This window comes from Saccostrea cucullata, unplaced genomic scaffold, assembly GCF_032062105.1.
Source record: "Saccostrea cucullata isolate Sc308-1 unplaced genomic scaffold, CSIRO_AGI_Scuc_v1 ctg2249, whole genome shotgun sequence".
Taxonomy (NCBI): domain Eukaryota; kingdom Metazoa; phylum Mollusca; class Bivalvia; order Ostreida; family Ostreidae; genus Saccostrea; species Saccostrea cuccullata.
In genome coordinates, this window is record NW_026940607.1 from 89,211 (window position 1) to 115,863 (window position 26,653).

General features: G+C 35.5%; 3 protein-coding genes and 1 long non-coding RNA gene across 4 annotated transcripts; 3 read left to right on the top strand and 1 right to left on the bottom strand.

Moving 5' to 3' along the window:
- The first annotated feature begins 4,008 nt into the window (after positions 1-4,008).
- LOC134255695 (uncharacterized protein K02A2.6-like) lies at positions 4,009-6,135 on the top strand. The gene has a single exon (XM_062738211.1). It carries the CDS (start codon positions 4,009-4,011, stop codon positions 6,133-6,135), a length of 2,127 nt encoding a protein of 708 aa, XP_062594195.1.
- A 2,681-nt stretch (positions 6,136-8,816) lies between these two features.
- On the bottom strand, positions 8,817-11,255 carry LOC134255698 (uncharacterized). The gene is made up of 3 exons (XR_009989609.1): positions 10,638-11,255; positions 9,733-9,810; positions 8,817-9,383 (listed from the first exon to the last, which is right to left on the bottom strand). It is a non-coding gene; the product is annotated as an uncharacterized LOC134255698 (long non-coding RNA).
- Positions 11,256-24,549: 13,294 nt separating this feature from the next.
- LOC134255696 (zinc finger MYM-type protein 1-like) lies at positions 24,550-25,251 on the top strand. The gene has a single exon (XM_062738212.1). The coding sequence runs from the start codon at positions 24,550-24,552 to the stop codon at positions 25,249-25,251; it is 702 nt and encodes a 233-aa protein (XP_062594196.1).
- Positions 25,252-25,269: 18 nt separating this feature from the next.
- LOC134255697 (zinc finger MYM-type protein 1-like) lies at positions 25,270-26,355 on the top strand. Its single transcript, XM_062738213.1, has one exon. It carries the CDS (start codon positions 25,270-25,272, stop codon positions 26,353-26,355), a length of 1,086 nt encoding a protein of 361 aa, XP_062594197.1.
- Positions 26,356-26,653: the final 298 nt, after the last annotated feature.

A 26,653-nucleotide genomic window follows, 5' to 3' on the forward strand; every position in this document is an offset into this window, starting at 1 on the left:
CGCCTTGATTTCAGCCACACTCAAGACTTGAAAAAGAGGAAAAAATTTGTAATTTTGTTAACTTATCTACTCCAAACGTTGATACATTGAAGACTTATGGTGAATAATTACTGAAGACTGTTAACTGAAATTCTCTTCTCGGTAGTATAATTGGCGCATTTTAGCGGGGGATATTTTACCAGTGATTATTTTAACGGTACCTGTAATCCTTGTCGGAATGCAATATGCGGAGTATGACGTTATAAATGTTTTTCATGGGGGACCAGCCTTTTTGCGATAAGCGGGGTGGCATTATTACGGGAGACCACTATAGTTGACGTTGTCTACCAGGAATAAGCACTCGTTTCTAATGAAAGTTTTACAACTATACTGTCTTATCCTTGTTTCAGTTCATCCAAATGCTTCTCAAATGTCCTTAAAAAAAATTTCTGGTCGTCTAAATATATAAAAAATATCGACAAGTGAAGATCGCCTAAGCACTTTTCTTCAAGACGCTGGAAAGTCCATGGTTCACTGGCAAGAGAAAAAACTCATTTTATTTAATTCATATAAACATAATAACACTTCCGTGAAGGCTATTCTTTTCTTATGCGTCTCTTCTATCTCTATCTAATGGTATCCTGGCTTCATGTCTAATACGGTAAAGTGTTTGTCGACAGATAATAAGTCCAAAAAAAACCCTCATCAATTCGAAGAAGTGCGATCCTTGATGGATTTGGTATAAAATTGACAGTTATCAATGCAAAGCCTTCACTTTCCAACATTTATTTTTAATCTGCTCTACTCGACTTCTATGTTTGAATTGAAAATTACAGGTCCTTCGCATAAGACGTCGCCCGCGTGGAGCAGTATTAAGAGCGTCTGCTCTAGAGACGCGAAGTAAGGAGTTTATCCTTACGGCGCGGGTTCGAATTCCACTGTGGGACGTGGAAACCGGTCCCTTTAAAACGAGGTCTCTTGTCGCAGTTTGTTCTGGCACGTAAAAAGATCCCTCCCTGCTCAATACCAATGAATACCTATCATAAAACAAAATTTGCAGCTCTCCACCGGCAAGTGTTGGTGTCTCCAAATGACTGAATTCTCGAGAGGGATGTCAAATAATGTAACGTGGATTTTTTGTCGTTTAACGTGCGTTAACTTTTCAATCATGTAGAAACATATTGCGATTACGAACAGAATTCAAGATCAAAAGATTACATTACATTTGTCTTGTTCATCAAGATTCAGTTGCGCGGAAACTTAAGCTTATTAATATTACCGCAGATTTTTAGTACTGAAACTTTAAATTAAAATTTTTAATCACTTTAAATGCGTTTACAAATAATATATTGGACAACACGATGTTAAAAAAATAATCTCACGCTTTAATCAAAGCTGCTTGTAAAAATGAAGGATGACAAAATGGATAAAGATCCTGAATTCGTTGACATCCTAAACAGATTTAGACAAGGAGAGGTTGGTGATTTTTACAGAACGAACAAAACCATTAAATTGATTCGATACAAACACTATAATTTACGCCGACACGAGGAAGGGAAACGGGGACGAAAAATACACACAAATTACTATAGACTAACTAGGTCTAGCTGGAGGTAGGTCTTATTAATTGACAATGTTTGTAGAACCTTAACAAGTATGTTTGAAGTGCATATGACATTTCTTTCGTACAAAAGACGTTGAAAATTAATGAAAACCGTTTTTTTAACTCTGAGGTATCTTTTATCTCAAGCCCACAGGATATATCTTATCGACATAAGAATGGCAAAACTATAAAGACGAACAACTAGATAGTGTTTGAATAAATGAACTCGGTAGCGCTTGTTAAAAAATACTTGATAAATATTGCAGAAAGTAGAGTTTATGCCATAATATTGACAATGTATCAACTTTCAGGACAGAGAATATAACGAATGAATAAATTAAAGGTACTTGGACACAGATTTGAAGTTAAAATTTTCTCTATAATATTACGACTTATATATTTTAATAGCATTTCACGAAAAAATTTATTAAAAATCTTATTTCATCTAAAAGCTATTAAAACTTTAAATTTTTAGAAGGGTTTGATTGACATATCCTTGCACTTTCACAAACTTTAACTTTATTCTTAATCATTAGGAAACGTGGCAGTCTTGTTGTGTATTAATGAAAAATATTATTCCAATAGTCCAGAAAATTCATAGTGGACATGTTCGAAAGTAAAACAAACACACAATATATTGTCAGTCCGTGCAGTGTGGTGAGCAGACTTTGGCGATTAAACGCACCCGGTGAACCAAAACACTAAACAATAACAGAGCTTTTGCTCTGTTTACAAAAACTGTGTACATAACACAAGTGTGCTCGATTTGCTGAACTCCGTACACAACGGAATGACGATACTTGTGAAGGAGTTTTGCTTTCTAACATTTCTACTCTGAATAAAATTATTTTTCTGGATTTAAATGTAATGTTTCTCATTAATACATGTCATGCATCTATAATTTACTAATTGACATTTTATATTCCGGATTTCTATGTTCTGATTTATGATCATGTTTGGTTCTAAAAATAAAAATATAGTTTTTCCGGTTTACAAATGGCTGCTTACATGTGAACACGACATGGTGTCAGAAAGTGGCTGAAATCATATGTTTAGAGCGTCATCACAACTCGCGAAGTTTGCATTCCTCGACTTAATAACTCGAGTAAGAGAAATATGGAGTCTCTCATTGGCGCTACCCCGAAAATCGACTGGGAAAGTGGTGATCTTCCTGGAACATGCAAAAAATTCAAAGCTCACACAGAATTTATGTTCAACGGACCGTTGAAAGAAAAATCCGAGGAAGAAAAATGTAACTACCTCATGATCTGGGTAGGCGAAAAAGGTAGGGATGTCTACAGTACCTGGCACATTACAAATGATGAGAAAAAGAAACTAGAGACATATTACACGAAATTTCAGGCCTACTTTCAGCCGAAAAGTAACAAAGTGTTCTCAAGATACAAATTTCAGTGTAGAACTCAGCAAGAAAATGAGACATGTGAAGAATTCGTTACAAGTCTAAAAGTTCTAGCGAAAGACTGTGGTTACACGAATCCAGATGAAATGATAAGAGACAGAGTAGTTTTTGGTGTACGTTCAGCCAAAATAAGAGAAAAGTTGATCACAACAGGAAGTGACCTGACGTTAGCACAGGCTATAGACATTGCGAATTTATATGAACTTTCGAGAGCTCAACTCAAAACAATGAATGAAGAACCTAAAGTTAATACCGTAGGTAATGTGACAAGTGAAGTGAACCGTATCACAGCGAAACAGTCGTTCAAAGAAGAACAATCAGACAATCCAAATTGCAGACAGTGTGGACATAGGAAGCACAAGCATGGTGAAAAGTGTCCAGCGATAGGCAAAGTCTGTTCAGGATGTGGAAAGAGAAACCATTTTGAACGTGTTTGTGAATCTAGTGCAACATATAACCGCACACGAGGTTGTCATTATGCTCATAGAGGAAAACCAGCGCAGCGAGGAAAATTCCATGGAAAGCGTCCAGGAAAATTTAAGAGTCGCTCAGTGAACATGCTGGATGAATCCGACGAGAATGACTCGGACTGTCAAGATTCATTTTTCCTAGGAATGATTGACACTGGACATGTTGATGTCAACACCATAGACAATTGGATGACAACTTTACAGTTGAACAACATAATGGCCAAACTCATGCAGTAGAGTTTTACGTTGTCAACAGAAACGCACCAAACATTCTCAGAGCTGAGACTTGTTGTAAACTTGACTTGCTGAGATGTATGAATTCTATTTCCTGCAAGCTAGGATCTAATGAGGACAAACATCAGTCATCTGGAAAAGACATTTTGAGTGAACCTCAATATGCAGAGCTATTTGAAGGGTTAGGATGCTTACTTGGACAGTAATCGATAAAGACTGATCCGTCAATCACACCTACCATTCATCCACCACGCAAGATACCCATCTCATTAAAAGACAAAGTTCATCAAGAATTACAGAGAATGGAACAGTTGGGAGTCATTGAACGACAGACGGAACCAACTCCGTGGGTGAACAGCATGACTGGTGTGAATAAAGGATCCAAAATCCGAATATTTATTGATCCCAGGGATCTCAACAATGCAATACAACGTGAACATTTTCTGTTACGAACTGTTGAGGATGTCATTGAGAATATGTCACAGGCCAAATATTTCACTAAATTAGATGCCGTTAGTGGATTCTGGCAAATCCAGCTAGACGAAGCTAGCTCGAGACTTTGTACATTCAACACACCATTCGGGCGATACCGATTCAAGCGTATGCCATTTGGTATAAAGTCTGCGTCCGAAGTATTCCAGAAAATCATGTCACACATGTTGGAGGACATTACTGGTGCAGAGGTCATCATTGATGATATTTTGGTTTGGGGATCATCGATTGAAGAACATGACCAGAGATTACGCCAAGTTTTACAGCGTGCAAAAGAGTACCACTTAAAGCTCAGTAGGCAGAAATGTGAAGTGCGTAAAACCGAAGTGAAATATGTAGGACAAGTACTCACCCAAAATGGAGTGAAACCTGATCCAGAAAAAGTGAGAGCTATTGTGATGATGCAGAAACCAGAAAATCGACAGGAACTACTTACCTTTTTAGGACTAGTTCAGTACTTTGGAAAGTTTCTTCCAAGACTATCTGATGTAAGTGCATCACTACGCAAATTGACTGAAACTTCGTCAGGCTGTGAATGGAATTGGACAAAGGAACAAGATATCAGTTTTGAGACAATCAAGGCCATGATTACCAAAGCTCCGATCTTAGCATACTACAACCCAGGACTACCGCTAACACTCTCAGTGGATGCAAGTCCAAGTTCAAGAGGACTTGGTGCGACCATCTTACAACAAGGTAGACCCATTGCATATGCGTCAAGAGCACTGACAGCGTCTCAAAGAAATTACGCGCAGATAGAGAAAGAGGCATTAGCAGTTGTCTTCGGATGTCAAAAGTTTCATCAGTACATCTATGGTAGATCAGTAACTGTAGAGTCCGACCATAAACCATTACAGTCTATTTTTCAGAAACCGCTCTTAGCAGCACCTTTGCGTTTACAAAGACTACTTCTAGCCGTTCAGAAATACGACTTAAAGATTGAGTACAAACCTGGCAAACTTATGTTTGTTGCTGATGCTTTGAGTCGACACTATCTTGATGAAACCAGAGAAGAGTTGATACCTGAAGTTGATGTCAACAATATCACGCTCAACAGACACTTACCGATGTCACCTGATCGTTACAAGGAATTTCAACAAGAAACTTCTCAGGATCAAACATTACAACAACTACTCAATACAGTACTGTTAGGATGGCCCAACAGTAAACAGAGCTTACCATCAAACCTTCTTCCATACTGGACATTTCGGGATGAAATATCACACATGGATGGACTACTGTTCAAAGGCAGTAAACTTATCATTCCAAAATCGATGCAGCAGAAAATGTTAGACTTGGTTCATGAATCTCATCTGGGTATCGTGAAGTGCAAGAGTAGAGCACGGGAGTCTATGTATTGGCCGGGCATGGCAGCGCAAATAGAGGATAAAGTATCCCAATGTATAACTTGTGCTGAAGTTCAGAATTGCAATCCAAAGGAACCAATGATATGCACAGAGTTACCAGATCGTCCATTGTCCAAGATAGCATCTGACATTTTCGTATACAAGCAGAACCATTACCTACTCACTGTAGATTACTACTCGAAATGGCCAGAGATAATCATCTTAAAAGACCTTTCATCACTACAAGTCATCAACTCGCTTAAAAGCATGTATTCCAAGTACGGTATTCCTGATGAGTTAGTATCAGACAATGGTCCTCAGTATGCGAGCAAGGAGTTCAAAGATTTTACCAAAGAGTATGGATTTATACACACAACATCTAGTCCATTGTATCCTAAATCTAATGGACAGGCGGAGAGAATGGTGCAGACAGTCAAGCGGCTTCTCAAGAAAAACACAGACCCTTACAAAGCGTTGATGGATTATCGCAACACAGAAATCCAAGGACTAGGGCAGTCACCCTCACAGATGTTTCTAGGACGTCGTCTGAAAACAAACTTACCTATTGCAGCAGATCTACTTCGTCCTTAGGACAACAACATGCAGATGAAACTACAAGCCAGACAGTTGCAGTACAAGAAATTTTATGATCGCACAGGAACTAAGAGTCTTCCGAATTTGGACACAGGAGATAACGTTATGCTACAAGATGGCAAAACATGGAGACACGCGACCGTGGAATCCAAACTACCACTACCAAAATCCTTTATCGTATCGTGTGATGGGAAAAAGTACCGTCGAAACCGCTGTATGCTGAAAAAGACAAATTCTGTAAAACCCACACAGGAATTCAGTGAGGATTTCGATTTCCAGATTCCAGAGAGTAGTGCTGAAGAACATGTTCCGCTAAAGCCGTCTTCAGAGTCTCGCGAGTGCGCAAAACAAACTCCTGATGAAACCGTCAAAACCAGATCAGGACGTACTGTGAAAGTTCCATCCAAATTTGCAGACTATGTTATGCAACCAGTTTAAATGTAGTTTCATGTAAAATATCATGCATGTACATGTATATAAGTTTAATACCATTCAAAAGATTTTGTAAACTTTAAAGTTCAGTTCAGTCTTTACATGATTTCAATTTCAATACTCATTGACTGTTTAATGATTGCTTTGAAACTGATTAATATTTAATTGATGTGATTATTGATTTAAAAAAGGGAGGATGTCATGTATCTATAATTTACTAATTGACATTTTATATTCCGGATTTCTATGTTCTGATTTATGATCATGTTTGGTTCTAAAAATAAAAATATAGTTTTTCCGGTTTGCAAATGGCTGCTTACATGTGAACACGACAATACACAACAAGATTGCCACTTTTCCTAAGGATTAAGGTAGCTAAGGACACCTGACCCCAAAAAAACCTGTCAATAGATTTTGTTGAAATTTTCACAAGGTGTAAAGGGATGTGTAATGAACACTTAGTCGAAATATGAACATGGCATTGTGGGTAAATTACGGAACCAGGGGGTAATGAGTTACCTCCCCTTTCCAGTCACTCCAAAAATTATAATACAAGATAATTATTACCCATAAAAAATTTATTGTGCAATATGCATTCAATATTTAAAATTATTTTTAAACAATATTGATACTATTAACTTATTTTAACAATGGATTGTCTGAACATATATAAATTAAGAGAATAATCCATGTAGAACATTCGAAATTCGACTAATTTGGCCATTTTCATGCACACAAAATTGACACTTTTTAAATTCTAAAAAAAAATCTGTCCAATAGAATTTTTATTTTTTATCATTATATGAAAGATCTAAGGTCTAATACTATTCTTCACTCAAAAAATCTTGGTCTCATTGAGGGCTAATAAAGGTACCAGATGGTCCACAACTACCCCCCCCCCCCCCCTCTTTTGGTTTCCCGTCGTAAAGGTAAGAATAATGATTAAAGTGGAAATTCAAAAAAATGCATAGCAAATTAGGGAAAAAAAACTGAAGAAATAAATCAGAAGTAAAAATCAATTGCTAATAAATGACTAAAGAAAATATTTTTATGAAATAATAGTACATGTAGAGTAATAACTTGAAGAGTTACCTCCCCTCTCCCCTCACAATAAAACATGTAATTAAATCAATATTGAAATTATCCATATAAAGTTCCTCAACAAAATTAAAATATGAATTTATATTTCAACAATAGATACTTGAACAAAAATGTAATTAAAAAAACACATTTAAAAATTCTTCAACATGATCCCTTTTGATTACTTTCATGCAAACAAATTCTATGTTTTCTTATAGATTTCTAAAAAATATATTGTATGACAAAAATGTCCAATACTATTTCTCACTCAGAAATCTCGGCTGCATTAATAGGTAATCAACTATTAAGTTACAGAATGGTCTAATACACCCCCCTCCTTTTATGCATCTGATATTGTTTTCATTGCAATGTCAAAAATCCCCCTAATTATTAACATGTCAAATGCATTCTACTTTGTCCGAAAATACATTTTTGGTCATACAGAATAAAGAAATCCATCTGACATAGCACTGCAAAATTCACAAATTTCTATTTCATAGAATAATAAGAATATCATTGAAAAAATATGATCAGTACTCTTTCAAACTGATCAAAAGTCATTTTATTCCATGAGCAGGTAGGATAATAACATTTAATAGGCCATTCCAAGTCTTTTTTCTGTCTGGCATCCAATCGCACCTTAGTTTTTGACACCTACATGTATCAGACAATCAAACAAAATCAGAACCCCTACACTTACACTTGATTATTTTTGTTGAAATCTTTGAGTTCTGTCAATTTCTCAAATATGTACAATAAATACCGTATGTCATAGGTGGTGTACTTTAGGCATTTATTATTTTGATTTTGCCAAAGAATAGATATTTCTACCAGAAAAGCAGATTGATAAAAAATAAAATCCTCAGATTTACACTATTATTACAACTATAGACATGATACACGTACATTCTGTGTTTTATTTTTTGGTTCATATTTTCTTTTACAAATAGGTACATGTAGGTAGGTTTTTGATTGAAGGTTGGACGCTAAACAGAGAAAAAAAATTAAAATGGGCTTAGTCTAAAACCGTCCTTGACCTGAGACATAAAATTACATAAACTATACTTAAAAATTAAAAACAAAATGACAATGCTGCAAATGGACATAACACTTGATGCAGGACATTTTATATAAAAAGTAAAAAAAAAAAAGATTCTACATGCATGAATATCTGGAGCAGCTTATTAAAAAGCCTGAAAAACACTCACAGTGTAGATTATGCATAATAGAGAATATCTGTTGATTGGCCTATTACTGAACCCGACATCACAAGTCGACATTAAATTATGCATACATTTTTTTTTAAAAAAGAATAATCTACACTCTACAGCAGTGTAATACTGCAGCTGACATATACAATACATAACATAGTACATTAAACATGAAAGGCTGCATGTGGAGTGATCTATTACCACACCAGACATAAAACAGGGTAGATTAGATATGAAAAATGGAAGAAAAAAAAATCTATATATGTGGAGTGATTAGTTTCCACTTTGAATGTAACACTCAATCAAGAGATACATGTACCCGGTAATATAAAGCTGACAAAGAAAAGTAGTCTATTGACTATACATGTATTATTTATTTTCAACAAGCGATTCTTGTCCTGCTCTTTTTTGGAAGGGATGGAAAATCATTCTTCCGTCGAGCTGCAGTAGTTGAATCATCATCAGCATGAATGGTCTGGACTTCACATTCATATACCTTGTACTCTGTACTGATGAATCTATCTGTAATTTATAAAATTTAACAAATACAATATTATCTGCGGTCAACATCAAAATATATTTCCCACGATGTCTATATCTTATGTATAGAATTTCGGTGAAAAAACATGTATATGTAACAGGAAAAGAGAAAATGTATGGATGGCCCGGGAATCAGACCTGAGACCCCTGCATCACTAGTCATGTGCTATATCGACTGAGCTACCCTGGACAATATATATCCATGGCCCAAACCATTACATATCACATACATGTATATATAACTTGCAAAAGTTTACACCTCATACATGTAAATTGCCAATTTTCTACACTTATTAAATTTGGCATAGCAAAATTTAAATGATGACTTAACCATTATCACTATTATGCTGACATCAAGATCCCCTGGTCTGCTATGGTGGTTCTATACCAGAAAGTACCATCTTGATGGCTGAAAAAAATAGATCAAATAAATATACATGTATACCAGCAAAACCTAAATTTAATTATATTAGTTGATTGGCAAATCACTTTTTAACCAGTAAATCTAACATTAAATTAAAATGCCCCACTGCCTGGCCAATATTCTAGCTATACAGCAGCAGTAATATAAAGATTTGTCAATTTCATCAGACCAGCAAACAACATGTAAACAGTTTCAATGTTTACCACACTGACACAGTTTTTACCAGTGAAGAAAAACAAAAATAATCTGTCCAGGGTTCGACACTAAGGGTAGTCCGCTGGCCCGCGACAACTGAATATTGAGTTTGGACTACTAAACATGCCTTTAAACTTGCCCTGCAGGGCTACTGTAAATTTTACCAAACTGAAACACTCACTCAGAGCAACAAAAATAATTATACTTTACACAAAATTTACCTGATTATTGATAAATTAATTTAATTTTCAAACATGTTTTATCCTCAAAATTATTTTTGTAAGTCAAAATGTAAATACTTTAAAGGTGAATCGAAATACCCTAAAAGATTATAAATGTGGAATTTTTTGAATAGAAAAATATCTTAGGCACAATCTGACAAAAATTAGGCCCCCAGTGATCTTGGAAATAAAAATAAATTATCTGTCCTTCACTGTAAATACATAATCTGACACCCATAAAATTTGCCCCCCCCCCTTCCCATCAAATGAATGACAGTCCCTTATTACATTCTCTGAATTTACTAATACTAGGGTGAAGTTTAATGCTGAATTAAAATAGGCCTATTAATATTATTATGAAAGTATGTCATGTAAATATCTATAAATATGACTTACCAAGAGCTACTTTTGAGTTGATATCAACAGTGATCATAAGCCTCTCCATCGTATTCCTTTCGGGGCCGGGATTTCCCGTGGAAAGTGTCGATAAATCCATAAATAGTACAGTACTATCAGACCCATTTACATATAGGCCTAATGTATTGATACAATAAAGTACCGAGTCACAATCGCTTTCAAAGTTTTTGGAAAAGATACAAACGATTGCCTTTATCGCTGTGACTGAGAGCATATAAACTGATTTGTCAAGTTCCTCATCTCAACAAATCTTCGTCCCTCTTTCGATTTCATCCATGTCATATCATGATTGAGATTCAAACCAGCTGCGTCGTCTGCTTTGGAATAGGGGGTGCTAGTTGGTCGTTTGCGATACACAGACATTTTAGTTCATAAAAAGGTTTTATTGTTTTCTGTTTCTTAAGATGTTATATTCTCTCATTCGCTCTAATTTACTTGATCTACCTGTACAGCTGAGCGTTCCTATAACGTTTCCCGTGTACTTTTCTCGGAGCACGTTGTTTACAACTTGCAGTCCGCCATATTGAACTATGCGAATTTCCGGAATAAGCCAACCGAAAAATTCTTAATTTAGAATTCACATGCAATGTCACGTGATCGCTATCCGTAGCTACGTTAAGAATAAAGTTAAAATTCGTGGTAGTGAAAGGATGTGTCAATTAAACCCACCAAAAAATTAAAATTTTGAATAACTTTTGAATGAAAAGAGATTTTTAATTAATTTTTGTGTGAAATGCAATTAAAATATATAATTCGTGATATTATACAGAAAAAATTAACTTCAAATCTGTGTCCAAGTACCTTTAAGGTCGAAATTCACAATTAAATGATATTGTGGTAACTAGCGAATAAAATTGCAAACCATTCACAATCGAGGTACTAACTTTAACTTAAATTCAACAGACGCAAGGCACATGAATTGAAAACTGGACATTTCCTGCATTCTATGCCAAAGCTAACAAAACACTGACAGCAGATCAAAAGCAACTGGTGTACAAACGAGACGTCCCCCATCCGTCTGGTAGAGATGTACTTTGTACTGCATATAGGATTGTCATACACAGATAAAGAGGTAAAACCTAGCTTTGAAAGATGGGTGTATCACTTTTAACACTTTCGATTACGCCAGTATTCCCCACAATGTCACTTATCCGCTACCATTGTTTGCTACCAGCCACGCCTGTTGTTTTATTTCATTTGCAAACGACCCGGGCTTTAACTAATTTATTATAAACTAGTGAGAGAAACTTTTTTTTTTGCATTAACAAATCCGTATTCCATATGGTTCAATGTGCTGCATTAAAGGTATCCCAGGTCTTCAATCAGCTTAAAGGCCGTCCACTTGTAACGCCGATGGTAATCGTATCTACAAGCAATTACACAAGGAACAACAATGCGGGTATCCTCCAGCACATCATGAAACGAAACAGTGAGGATGTATTTCAACGAGTCGAGGAGGAAGACGTGCTCATTGTTGACAGAGGTTTCAAAGACTCGGTTTCATACCTGGAAGAACATGGTATTCAAGATTTTATGCAATGCAGCCTTTATGAAGGAGGGATAATGTAGTTGCCTTCACAAGATGCAAACACAAAGTCATCTTTTAATCAAGGTATTTTGAGATTGATGTCAATGAAATATTAACCAATTTAGAGTCACACTTTAAGTGTTTATAAATTTTATGTGTTTATAAGTTTCTTGCGCCATCTTAGAAACGATGGCTGGTCAAGTCGGCTAATGCTCGGACCAAAAGATGGAAACTGCTTGATTGTTATCTTCCAACAATCCAAATACTTCTTAATGGCGACTAATCCGAGATTCCTCTGACTCTAACCCCCGCTTTTATATTATGACTTGTGCGGGGGAGAGTCACAGCGGAGGCCATGTTGAAAAGTGGAAATTCAGCGACACCAGCCAACGTCTCAACTCTGCCTACCTTTTTAAACTTTATTTCGCGGAGCTAACTCCAGAGATGCGAGAAATCAGAAAATAATTATTCTCCTACTTGTTAATCGTCATTATTAAAAGGATGCTTTCGCCGTTCAAACGGCCCTATCACCGACAAATGAAGCATCACTTAAATTAGGTCGCCTCCTCGCCATTCGACTGCTTTGCGATGCCAGTTCTTTCAGGAGATTCCCATTTCAGTTAATGGATGATTTACCTACTCCTGTCGACTCCAGCTCTGTTCTGAGCTTAGACGCAAACTGAAGGAGGAGTAGGGTTTTAGATGAATTTCATAGAAAATGTTATTTTTAGTAACCATTGCAATTTCTTTCATCGAAATCAAAAACTGATTCTTAATAATGTATCTAAGTGTTGTTCAATTGTTTGACTAGATATAATTGTAATTTGTCTAAAACTTTAGGAAGGATTTAGAGATAATGAACAGTTAACAATATCAAAGTCCATAAAGCAGTACAAAATAGGAACAGACCAAACACGGACCTCCGAAACATCAGAGGTGGGATCAGGTGCCATGGAGGAGTAGCATTTTCAAGAATTGTTTACAGACAAACAGACAGACACATTACTATTCGCCTAAGCTCAGAACATAGCTAGAGTCGACAGAAGTAGGTACATCATCCATTAACTGAAAAAAAGAATCAGAGGAATCTCCTGAAAGATCTAAACCAGTGAAAATGAAAGGAATCGAAAGATTGCGCCATTAACATTGTTGGAGAACAAAAGGAGAGATTAGAGCATATTTTCAAAAGGAAAAGGTTCTCTGTAAATCCTGTTTGGATTGTAAATCTTTGAGGTTTGTGGCCTTTGATGCCCCCGTATTTGTCATACATTTTAACATCCCATCAAGAGTGTGATTGGCAGCTCTAAATTCTTCGTCTCTTATAACATCAATCAACCTATCCTTCACAAATCTTTCAGGTGCATGTTTACCGCAGATCAAAGGCTTTTTAAGAAATTTTTGTGGTTAGTTTCTGCTTGTATTTCAGTTAGATATACGGACTTATTTTTAGTTTCCTTGTGCTTTGCCTAGCAGGTCTGCACGCCATTCTTTTTTCACTTGTAAATTAGTTTTAGAACGTTTGACGGTCATCCCCGCTTGTAGCACGATGGGTGAAGAATTAAGGCCTTTGGTAATTGGTAAATCTTCTACACGTAGGTGTTTCAAAATATTAGATTTGAAAAATAAACATCCTGTCACTGGGCGTAACAACATAAAATCATTGATGTCCTCTGAAATTTTTTGCGAATGGATAGCTAATATTAATGACAAAATAAGAAAAAAATTGATAATGCATCTGCATAGGCATACTAAACTCACGTCATGTTAAACTAGAATTTTTCCCGGCAAAAACAACTTCTAAATTTCTCGAGGTCTTGGAATGAAACAAAATTGTCACCTATTCAGTCTTGTTTCATTACAGTGGGATTCCCCCAACAGCACTCCGATCAAAGGTCTGAGGAATCAGACAGCGGCATTCCTTTAGAACAACTGATCAAAATGCACGTGACCCTTGGTGTAGCAGAAAATTCTCTTAAAGAGTTAGAAAGTACTGAGAATGACATCCCCATTGATCAAAACTATGACGGGGAATGGTAGGGACAGATTTGAGTCGAACGTATGTTAAAATCAAAACTGTCGATACAGGATGTTTTAATGAAAGAATATTCACCTCAAAGCAAGACCCTCTGATCATAAACGGTGAAATTTAGTGGCCGTATTAGAGGATATAATTTGCATTAATTAAGAACTTTTAATTGAGACGAGTTCACAGAATAGAAAAGACCTGGATTGGACAACATTTATTAAGGATTTAAATGTATAACAAAGCACTTCCGATAAAAGTTCCGATTTTAACCGATGTGGCGTCGATCTCGGTAATTCTCGGAATAGCTCTGGTTTTCTGCCCTTGATTCCAGTCTTTGTTGCTAGGAAATCGGAAGTCATAAATTATCGTTACTTGACAAGAGTTATGGTCCGTAGTAATGGCTGCGCTCAGAGAAAAGCTTGGCCGATTTAAAGGGAATCGGATTTCCAAAGCTTCAAGAGGTATTCGCTCTGTAATCTTGGATCATAATTACGAATCCGGTCACTCCTGTTAAAACAATCCATGCAAAGACCCAAATTGCCCTCTTTTTAACAACATAAAACTAGGTAAATACGCAAAGAGAGAAAGTTTGAGGGAAGGTCGAAGGATTGTTGAACTTGGGAGTTCTTTTAGAGAATTTAAAGAGTTGTCAATACTGTAAACTGGGGCCAGTGCCACTAACATATCTAAACGTTGTTGGAGAGTTGAGGAAAGGATTAGGTGGCTTTCTGTACGTGAAGTGTTTGAATGGTGAATGTGGAGGGGTGAACTTGGTTCCATATGGAAAAACTCATAGACTTAAGAAAACAGGAATGCCCTGTTTTGCCATCAACACTTAACTGGGTACAGGTATGTAAATGGTGTTTTTTTTTAAATAATATCATTAATAATTATTTTCATAAAATAAAAATTTAATTTGAAATAGCTAAAACAAAGCTATATTATATAGCTAAATAAAGCTATATAGGTAGATTTAGCTATATAGCTAATTATAGCAATTTTCATACACCTGATAAACTATTGAATGTATGATAGATTCTATCGGTGGACCTGTTCGTGTGAACAATTTTTACTCAAGCCCTAGAGGGGCTTGAGTTATCTAAAACGATGCTAGGTCATCGAATTACTCAGTTTAAAATACAAAAGTATATTATTTTTATGGATAAAATTATTTCTAGAAACAAAAATGAAGCTTATCTTGAAAACGTCTGTATATTCAAAGATATTAAGTGTTAAATAGCGGATTATTTTCTATGGCGAATGAACAATGAGTGAAGCGTCGCAGCCGTAACAGTTTCTATACAGAGATTTCACGCTTTCCTTTGCGTATGAATCTCAGGTAACTTTTTGCAGTCGCCGACAAAGCATCCTTGAACGAGTCCACTGCAGACTCTGAAAGGTGACGCAGGTTACCCCATCGTTAACATTAAATTCTACAATGCATGGCCAGAAAATGTATGGCTGAACCCCCCAACTAAAATTGCCTTTCACGGGCCTGCAAATGATGTGTACTTTGAGAGACAGTAAAATAAAAGCACAAAATCAGTGTTAAATTCTCGTATTAAGCTTTGGTACCGGAACTTATATAACTTCTTTTGGTTCGTACGGAATATGCACTGGACATGTCGCTCAAATAGATGAACCCCATCGTCTCAAGCCATGGTCCGGAGTAGGAGAGGATCGTACATTTTGTCCGTGGTTTGCAACGATGGATGAACCCGTAGTCACGTGGATTTTTTTGGAGCCCGGAATCCCCCCCCCCACCTTTTAGCAAGCTATCTTAATTGATGTATATATTGAATGAGATGTACGTCATTAAGCAAAAAATACAAAAAAGTATATAGTTTGAAGTACATGTATACTAAATACCTACATAAAAAAATATTTCATTAAGAAACGGCAACGTTACTATGCTCTATAAAATATTCCTGAAAGTGTGTCACGTAAATTCATCTTAAAAAGTAGTACAATTAATGTTTTTTTCTGATAAAATTCAATATATGAATGTTGTTTCATGTATACATGTAGTTTATTCAACAGAGGATTGAACCTGATAGCCCTCATCTTATACCGTTTTAGGATATTAATGATACTTCCTAATTGATTTTCTACAGCTTGAGTACTTCTGACGTTTTGTCAGTATATACTTGTTTGTCTACATTAAACTTGAAGCCTGTAAATTCCAAAAGTCTAAAAAAAAAAACATGGAGAGAAGGGCTGGGGTATTTGTAGAAGCTGTTGCCAATACGTCCACCCGGAAAGCTGCTACTGATACCTTTAATACGGAAATGGAGTAAGTTTTTTTTTAAAGGTTATGAATGTATGGAAAAAAAATTATATATCTTTGAAGTGCCTCAAAGATTGTTTTCGCATAGAACTTAGAAATTGTACATTGAGTAGCTGTTTGCATATTACAGAGATATTGGAGAAGCTGAAAGTGCAGAGGCATTGAAGTCTATGGGACAGATGATTGATGATTTAGGAGTATGTCCTCTCCCCGACTCACTCGTAGCTTCTAGGTTTGTAAACATTTTGATGCTTATTAACTTGTTAAAATATATAATCTACAAAATATTAAATGGGAAAGGAAAGTCTTTATAATATTCATATTTGTATACATGTAATATTCTTTTGGATAGAAAGCTGTTGAATGTCATTCCTTCAAGTTCTTTGGATTTGGACATCTCCTTTGAATCTGATGACACAATAGATGATAAACAACAGAGTAATGCAAGTACTCCAAGACAAACTTTATCAACTCCAATTTCTGACGAAAGGTAATTGTTCTTAGATTAATAAATATATAATTAAATTAATGAAATTAGGTTAACAGGTAACTTGCATGGAATTATACTTTATGAACCTCAAATTTGTACTCTGGATAACACAAATCTTCATTAAACATTCAAAACCTCTTAGCTTGAAACACTGATACATACATTATCATGCAGTTATATTTTTTAAATTGAAAATCTAACATAAATCACACCATAATAACCTGGGCCAAACAAAACCAGGTGCTTTCACTCAGAAGTGTGATAGTAGTAATGTCAGATGCAATTTTTAAAAATATTCACTGCTTTGTAATGTCTTAACTTGTTGACAAAGTACAAGTTATTTTTAATTAGTCCCAAAACTCCTTGTAATCCTACACACCTGGAGAAGCGTGTTTTACAAACTCCCGGTGCTCCCTCAAGATCTGAAAAATTTATGAAGAAAGTTGATAAAGTTAAGGATTTCAATCCCTAATGGGACCAAATTCTCTACCCTTAAATGTCCGTCAAGTACACAATACTCTGATATTATATTAAGGCATTTTATAGTGGAAAAGGATTGCCCACGAGAAATTTTCAAAAAGTTAATTAATAAAGCAGTAGTAAATTAACAAAGATTACATTGAAGTCTATGGGGAAAAGCGTTTTTTTTTTCAAAATAAAAATTCAAATAATTTGAATATCAATAAATCTTGCGGTGGAAAGATGCATTGAAATATTAAAAATAGAATGATGATTGAAAACAATTTTTTTACTAGCTAAAGTTCTTTTTAATTTATTTTTTTTTATTACTTAAAATAAGAGGAGATAACTCTTACCAAATTCAAGGTCATGAATTAGGACACATCCCACTAAACATACTCAGAGTAATAAATGGGAAGTGTGTCTCAATAAACTGAGTATTCGATGCCTACATATCATCTGTTATGTTTTCAATTTCATTGAAGTTGTTCCTATTAGGGATTGAAGACCTTAAAGGCAAGAAAGTTGTGAAGCTCAGTTATCCTTGTAAGACACGACGGGGAATGTCAGCAGCTGCTGACACGGCATGGCACAAAAGTGGATTTGACAGTCTAACTTGTAAGACCTGAATTTATTTTGGTAGCATTGGTAATCCTATATATTGATATACTAAGATTAATATATATTATTTAGATTGATTGATTGTATATTGTTTAACGTCCCTCTCGAGAATTTTTCACTCATCTGGAGACGTCACCTTATGCCGGTGAAGGGCTTCAAATTTTGACCTTTACTCGGCACTTAGGGCCATTGAGCAGTGAGGGATCTTTATCGTGCCATCGCCTGCCGCTGACACGGGGTCTCGGTTTTTAAGGTCTCATCCGAAGGACCCTCAACTTTCACTTCAAAGTGCCGAGCGCATGGTGAAGGAACAATTGCTACCTATTTTAACGACTAGGTCGGTCGCGGCCGAGATGCGAACTCACGACCTCCCCATCACGGAGCGAGCGCTCTACCGACTGAGCTACCGTGAACGGTTATATTATTTAGAGTGTTACTCTATAGAATTTTTTAACTGAAGCATATCTTTTATCCTCTCAAATACATAATTGCTCCTCTGAATGATGTACATGTATATGATTTGGCATTGCATTCTTTATGTATCTAAATCAACAAATTTTATGCATGATTGTTGGATATACATTAAAATAAAGTAAGATTATTTTTTTAATACTTTTATTTATTTTTCAGCACACACTTTCTTCATGAGTAAGGCTAAATATGGAAGAAAGGTGATAAAGTCTGTAGTGTGCCACAGATCCTGTGGCACTTGCAACTGGTGGAGGAGAAATAGACCCAGAATGCCGGTTCGAAAACACAGATGTGTTCGTAATCATATTGGGAGCGGAAAACTAATGGAGTGCAAAAGTGGTGTGCAAGGAGTCAAGGAACTCTCAGATGAAGGGACACCTATAGAGATCATTGAAGGAGATGGAGATACCACCATGCTCTCTCATATTAAGTCAGACTTAAATATGACATTGAAAAAACGGTACGATAGAAATCACATTGTCAAAAACATTGGAAAGAATTTGTACTCCTTGAAAAAAAGTGAAAAGAGTGTTATTCAACACATACAGAAATGTATTAAGTATGCATTTGCAAAGAACCAAGGTGACAAAACAGGTATGGAAGAAAACGAGAGAGCTATCATTCCACATCAATTTGGGCATCATTCTTCTTGTCATTCAATATTCTGTGGATTCAAACGGAAGCCAGAGGAAAAGTGTATTCACCGAAGCCTACCATATAAGGCTTCCCTCAAAGATGACAGTCATCGATCTCAGCTTGAAAAAATATTTGAGCCAATCGTGAACAATGCCGAACAATTAGCAGATTTAGGTTGTAGCCAACAATGTGAACACGCTAACCGTGAGGTTACACTACGGGCTCCCAAATCATTACATTATGGAAACTGATTTTCGAGTAGCAGCAACAGTAGCTTTCATTAATGAGGGAAGAAAGTACATCACACAGGTATTAAAAAAATTATTTCATTGCATTTATAATTCTTTTATATGAATTTAAAATGTTTTTGTTGTTTTTTTTATTATTTATTTGGTTAGTTTTATTGCATTATCTACTTACATGTACACTGTATTACCAATATAAAAAAAACTAATTAAATAGAAAACAAACTGTAAAATATTAATATCAATGAACATTCAGCTAAAAAGATAAAACCCAAAATATAAATGAATTATGAATACAATGACATATTTTTTTCCCCTCTGGTTTCCATTTAAACCCACAGAATCTTGAATGACAGGAAGAATGATCTTTCACCTTAGTTCTTTGCAAGTGCATACTTAATGCATTTCTGTTTGTGTTCACTTTTGTATAACACTTTTACTAATTTATAATTGTATTATTGAAATTTACTTTGTTGTTTCAAACAGTTTGTTATAATTCATACTAAAATTTTGTCAATTGTGAATAAAATAATTTATTTTGTCACTATTCAAAAAGGATATTTATATATTAAAATAATATTCATGAATATGTAGGTTCACAAGGAGGCTGGTCTATCTCCTGGGAATTATACCACAGCTTATGCTGAGCAGACGATGAGGCACAGAAAAAGAAAAGTCCTGTTTGCCCTCAACCAAGAGACGACGTTTGATGCTTAAACAAGAGCGAGCGGTCACCCAAGGTGCTAATGAAGCATTGGAGGGAGCTTCATATCAGTCAGGTATTTTTTTTTTATTTTAAATAAATATTCTACTTTTATTCTTATTTTTATGAAATTGTAGAATTTAAAACAAATATCAGTCTTGTAACTTTATATTTAATCATGGAATATTATGCTTTGCGTAAGATTTTAGTTTTTGAAAATTATTTTTACTAATCTTATGCAGGTATTGGGCTTACTGTTGATGCTGATGTCGAGCACTTACCAGAAGCAGTGCCTCAAGAACACTTCAAATTTGTGCCTGCAGGGGAAAATACTACCTTCATTGTTTTTGACTTGGAGACAACTGACTTGGGTAAATTATAAATTGCAGCAAGAAGATAACTACTAGTACATGTTAATATGTTAATCAGTATTTAACAACTAAGAAACATTTGTATATTTCAGTGCGTGGAGGGAAATATCCACATATCACACAAATTGCTGCATCAGTCGTGGGGTCGGTGTCGGAGTTTTCTGCTTAAGTTTACCCAAAGTTTCCAATTGCTTCCACTGCACAGCAGATAACCGGGATAATTGTCAACAATAGTGGGACAATGACTGTCCATGGTCAACAGGTTCATACAAAAGACCTTTATTCTTCCATTGATAAATTCTGCTAATGGCTAAAGAGATATCCTAGTGTGTATTTGATTGCCCACAATGGACGAAAATTTGATTTTCCGGTATTAATGAATGCAATGATGAACATAAAATGCGAGGCAGAATTTCTAGACTGTGTAATAGGATGTATAGACAGTCCCAGTATATTCAAGGCCTTCACTTCCCAGTCGTACAAGCAAAAAGATTTGGCCATGACAGTCTTAAACACCACATATGATGCCCAAAATGCTATGGAGGATGTGAAGGTCCTACATGTAGGAAAGCTGATTTCCCCACACAAGATTTGATGCTACCAAAATGTGTATTCACAGTTTCCCACCAGCTGCTGTTATCAATCAAATAAAGTTCAACAGAGAAAAAGCAAAGAACGTTTCATCTTTGCATTTGCTTGGTGATAAAGGAATCCTTAAAATAAGTATCGCAGAAAAGGTGGCCGGGTCTGGACTAAATCTGGGTCATTTGAAGAAAATATTTGAACGCGATGGAGAGGATGCGCTAAGGAACATATTTTCGTGTAAAAATCGTGAAGGTCAACCACGTGTTACAAACGTCAAGAAAGCCCTTGAGGAAATCATCCCCAAATTAGGGCAGTTTTTTTCTAGTTGTGATTTTTAATTGTGTTAGATGAACAAAACCATGTACATTTATGCTAGATTAGTGTTAAAATAGAGAAATAGCTAAGGTATGACAATGCATGATATAAGTGCCGGAAAAACAAAGGTTTTATCTACTGTTTCGTTGCTTTTGTGTTTGTCAAGGTCACGCCACTTTTATTTTTAGCTCAAACTTGTAAACAACATTTAACTGGAGCATGCAAAAATTCTACATTTGTCAATTTTCCTCATTGTGTGTCACAGTGCCGCTTTACGTATTCATTGTTTACACTAAAATTTACATTATAAGTGTTTATATGTGTTGAAGACATGGATTATAGTTTCAAAAATGTTGTAAAACTCCTGATTTGATAAAACAGTTATTGATTTTTGAATTTGGTATACTTGTTAGTATATGGATCTGGTAAGGTTATTGATTACCCTCGGTGTTTGGCCTCGGTCAACAAATACCTGACCAGGTCAGTATACTCATGAGAAGACCTCATCAAAAGTTAATAATTGTATACTGATTGTATTGTAAAAATGTTTACTCCAGGATTCTAGAAGTTCAAGGTGAGATGTTTTTGACCTAGTACAGCAGGTATACATGTATTTGGACTGCAAGGATGTTGAATGAGGCTCAAATTTGTAAAAGTATAAACACAGATGTTTGTATCAATCAGTGGGAATTATTGTAGTGAAAATGTTTTGGTTAGATGATCTAATTCTAATTTTATTAAAATATATACAATGTATTTTGTTGTTATTAAGTAAATCTTACATTTTTTTTCAAGGTTAAAAGGTCAAGGTCCTTGTAAAATAGGCCATGAGACTCATTTTTGCATGCCTATTAAAATGGTATCAAAAAATAACTATAATCTTACAAAAGTTAGAGTGTTTAAGATGATAAGTTACATACCTGTCTCTGCTAATTGAACAATGATATAGGGGGTAGGGGTAATAAATGCTTAATAATTTCAAAATACCATGGTGAAAAATATTTTATGTATTTCTTTATGGAAAGTAATCATTAGAGTCAATTTCTGTTGATGTTAATTGTAGCCCAAAGCATACTGGGATTTAAAAAAAAAAATTAAAAATGAAGTTGTATGAAATGCATGCTTACCATTGAATAAGGTCAGTAAACCAGAAATAATATTAATAAATGATAATTTCTAATAATAAATTGTTTTTTTTATTAATCACCTATGACATTTTTGTACATTCACAGCACAGGCCTTTAAATTGCTTAGAAAAAAAAATTGAGGTGTTGAAAAAAAATAAAGGTATGGAACTCTTTTCATGGGATACCTACATTGCCAATAAAATTCCTTTGAATCAAATGCTTTACAATTTTAATTTCTATCCATATCTATTCAAATATAAACAAACTTCATTGCTACCAAAGTTCATTCCGTAATTCCTAATACTTCTCGAGATATTCTGAAATCAATTCCCAAATTGACCTTATTTTTTTTACTCGACATCAGCTTGGGCCTTCACTAATAGTAAGGCGAGAACGACGGGGCCAATTTTTCCCGGAATTTATTCTAAACTCAATGAATATTTGCTCATTTGCATTCAAGCTTTACAAGGTTTTTCTTTAATTTGATCATATGGTGTAACTAAGTCACAAACAACAATTTAGCGGTCTATTTGTTTTGAAAATCGAAAGGTATATAATGCATTCCGGGAAAAATTCGTTCTACCATTACTGCATTTACATTCATAATCAACATGGCGGTAGTTGTTAATGCAGACGTTTTCAAATTAATTTTTCGCGGAAGGAATATTATTACGGACTTAACGATAAAATCTGGAGTAAGAAATCAAATTTAAATTGTTGAAAGATTTTGTAAATACTACGCAAGTCTTCGCCGCACTTCAAACACCGTCTGTTTACAGTGGCGTAGCGCCCTATACGCAGCAACGCAAATGAATACACGGATTTTTGCCAAAAAAAAAAAAAATGATTTTCATAATTTCATAATTTAATATAAATTTATCAAATAAATTATGGAATAAGCAAGATTAATGCCTTTGTGTTTTTTTTTTTAATTTCTTTGTATTTATTTTTTCATATTGCATTTCGGATTTATTTTATCCCTACATTTAACCGTGCGAATTTCAGTTTTATATAGGTCTTGTGTATTTCTTGTATCATATAATGTTCTTAAAAATTCAAGGACAAATTTCATAATGTCGATTCAAAGCAATATCAAGTCATTTTTGAAATTTTCAAATACGAATCCCGAGAAAACATCTTAGGAAAAAAGTCAGTCCAGTGCCAGTGTATCCGCGACCATTTCTGAAAAGAAGGAGAATTCGCATGGACCAGAATACCCAGACATCGCAAAGTTAAATAAAGCAGACCTGTCGAACACAGAAGTAAAACGTTCACTGCTAACTGGAAAATGGGACAAAATGTTTGATTTCCAGTTTCCGTCGAGGTCAGTTTTTAATAATAATAAAGGAACAAACAACAAATCAAACAAAAGAAAACAAACAACAACAATAAACACATTACTTTTCTAATTGTAATATAAATTAAATATCAAAAAGTGTCGATATAAATACTATAATTTACAAATATTTAATTTTTGTCGGATGAAGGTGTGTGTTGGAAAGGGAGGGGGTGGTGGTGCAGGGTTACGTTGTCTTTATAAAACAGTCATGTTACTATGTTAATATTATACAACTTTATTTCACCAGTGAAATACAAAATAACCTCCCTTCCCAACCCCTACATCGCCCCTGTCTGGAGAAATAAAAAATGTTTTTAAAATATTTAAAACTTTGCATCAGTACTTGCATTGAAAAAAAATTCAATTACAGTGTAATATAAAAAATCGAATTTTTAACTTTTCCAAATATTCAAAAAATACAGAATCAAAAATTTAATTTTTTTTTCAATATAGAATAATTTCTGGATCCAAAAGAAAATTGCAGGCAGCATGGTTGAAAGATTATCCTTGGCTGCGTTATTCTGAGAGCACTGATTCTCTCTTTTGCGCGTATTGTGTGTTATTTGGCCCAAAGGAAAAAGGAAGTATATCATTCAGTTTTTCATCTCCTGTAACAAACTGGTCTAACATATCCCAATTAATTAAGCGACACCTTCTTGAAAAGTCAAAACACCACGATTATACTGGAATGGGGGATGATTTCATGAAAATTGTCGACTCTGAATCACCATCGATAGCATCCTCTTTATCCTCAGTACACCGAGAAAACTTAGCTAAAAACAGACACATTTTGTCCAAAATAATTGAAGTGATTATTCTTTGTGGTCGTCAAAACATACCATTGCGTGGTCATACAGAGGATCGAAGCAATTTTATTGCAATTCTAGAAAATCTTGCCAAAAATGACCCTATTCTTTCTGACCATCTTGCATTCTCGACAGGCGTAAAATACACTTCTCCCGATGTACAAAATGAAATAATTAAAATCTGTGCTGATCAAATACTGAAAAAGCTAAAAGACTGTTATCAAAAAGCTCCTTTCTTCGCTATTCTTGCTGATGAGACACAAGATAGATCCACAAAAGTTCAGTTTTCTGTTTGTATTCGCTATGTCCATGCCGAAAATAATGCAGAAATAAAAGAAATATTTCTGGGCTTTTTGCATGCAAAACACACAACAGGTGCCTACATTGCTGAAATTCTCCTCGACTTTATGCAAACCCATGGTCTATCATTAGAAAAACTCCGTGCTCAGGGCTATGATGGGGCAAGCAACATGTCCGGCAAACACAATGGCGTTCAGGCAATTGTACGACGCTCGGCCCCTGATGCTCTATATGTCCACTGTAAAGCCCATTGTCTGAATTTGGCCGTTGTAGACTCCTGCTAAGAGCCCATTATACGAACTATGATGTCTGTTGTGCAGGAGTGTGCATTTGCCTTTCACTACTCGGCAAAGCGGCTAGAAGCATTCTTCGACGAGTTGCAGGATGACGAAGACGTCAAAGAGGCGATGGACAGGAAAACTAAATTGAAGTCTCTCTGTGAGACCAGGTGGATAAGCCGGTCTGACGCTCTAACTACTTTTAAAACAGCGTTCCCTGTTGTTGTCCATACTCTGGAGCATCTTGTCACACAACACGACGACAAAGCAGCTATATATCTGTCCTCCATTCTACGATTTGATTTTATTGTAGGTCTAGTTGCTTGTGAGCACATCTTACGCCTGGTTGTTCATTTATCATTCTTCTTACAGGATCCAAAATGCGATATGCTTTCCGCTATCGAAGAGTGTCGTATTGTTCTGACACAGCTTAATGATGCTAGAAATGATCAGCAGGTGTGGGACGCCCTTTTCGAAGAATCAGTGTCTTTAGCTGATCAATTTGATGTAGAGCCCACGATGCCCCGACGAGCCGGTCGACAACAGAACAGAGCCAATATTCCTGCTGTTACACCCTCCGAATACTGGAGAAAGGTTCTGTTCTACGTTTTTATTGATCACCTCGTGCAGCAGCTAGAGGACAGGCTTTTAGGGGCTGAGCAACGGTTTCAGGCATTTTTTCTTCTCCCCTCAAAAATCCAGGGTCTTACCAACGAAAAAGTGCTGTCCATTTTCGATACATTCAAAACCGACGTTGTTGGGAATGTGGAGACATTTCGAGCTGAAGTTGAGCGCTGGAAGGTGAAATGGCAGATGCATGCAGTTGTTCCAAGCTCAATTGTCGAAGTTCTAGATAATACGAATTCCACTCTTTATCCATCGATATCTGCCATTCTCATGGTCCTTTTAACCATGCCTGTTGCAACTGCAACTGTCGAGCGATCGTTCAGCGTTCTGAAGCGCGTGAAGACATATTTAAGTTCAACTATAAACCAGGAACGGTTATCATCTCTCGCCTTACTTCACATCCACCGAGATGTACCCATTGAGATCGATGCCATTTTGAATGATTTTGCGGCGGCAAAAAGTCGTAAATGGAAATTCTTTTAGTTATGCACACGAACATATCATCTACTTCTGATGCATTCTAAAAGAAGAATTTATATTAGATACACTGTAAACTTCTGCAAGTCACCCTTCTGCTTTTTCTTGTTATAAATGACTCTGTATACATAATAAAATATTAAGATACCATTTTACGGTATAACTTTCTGAATGTCACAAAAATATTTTCCACTCCTTTAACCAGTAAACCAGTTAATTATTCACGTATTGCCATTGTATACAATTCATGCTTAATAAGATTTCAATTTGAGACTCGGACATTTCAATAAATTTTAATCATTTC

What these genes read in the sequence shown, in the direction of transcription:
- LOC134255695 (XM_062738211.1), top strand. Translation starts at nt 4,009, where the DNA reads ATGGAACAGTTGGGAGTCATTGAACGACAGACGGAACCAACTCCGTGG.
- LOC134255696 (XM_062738212.1), top strand. Translation starts at nt 24,550, where the DNA reads ATGGGGGATGATTTCATGAAAATTGTCGACTCTGAATCACCATCGATA.
- LOC134255697 (XM_062738213.1), top strand. Translation starts at nt 25,270, where the DNA reads ATGATGTCTGTTGTGCAGGAGTGTGCATTTGCCTTTCACTACTCGGCA.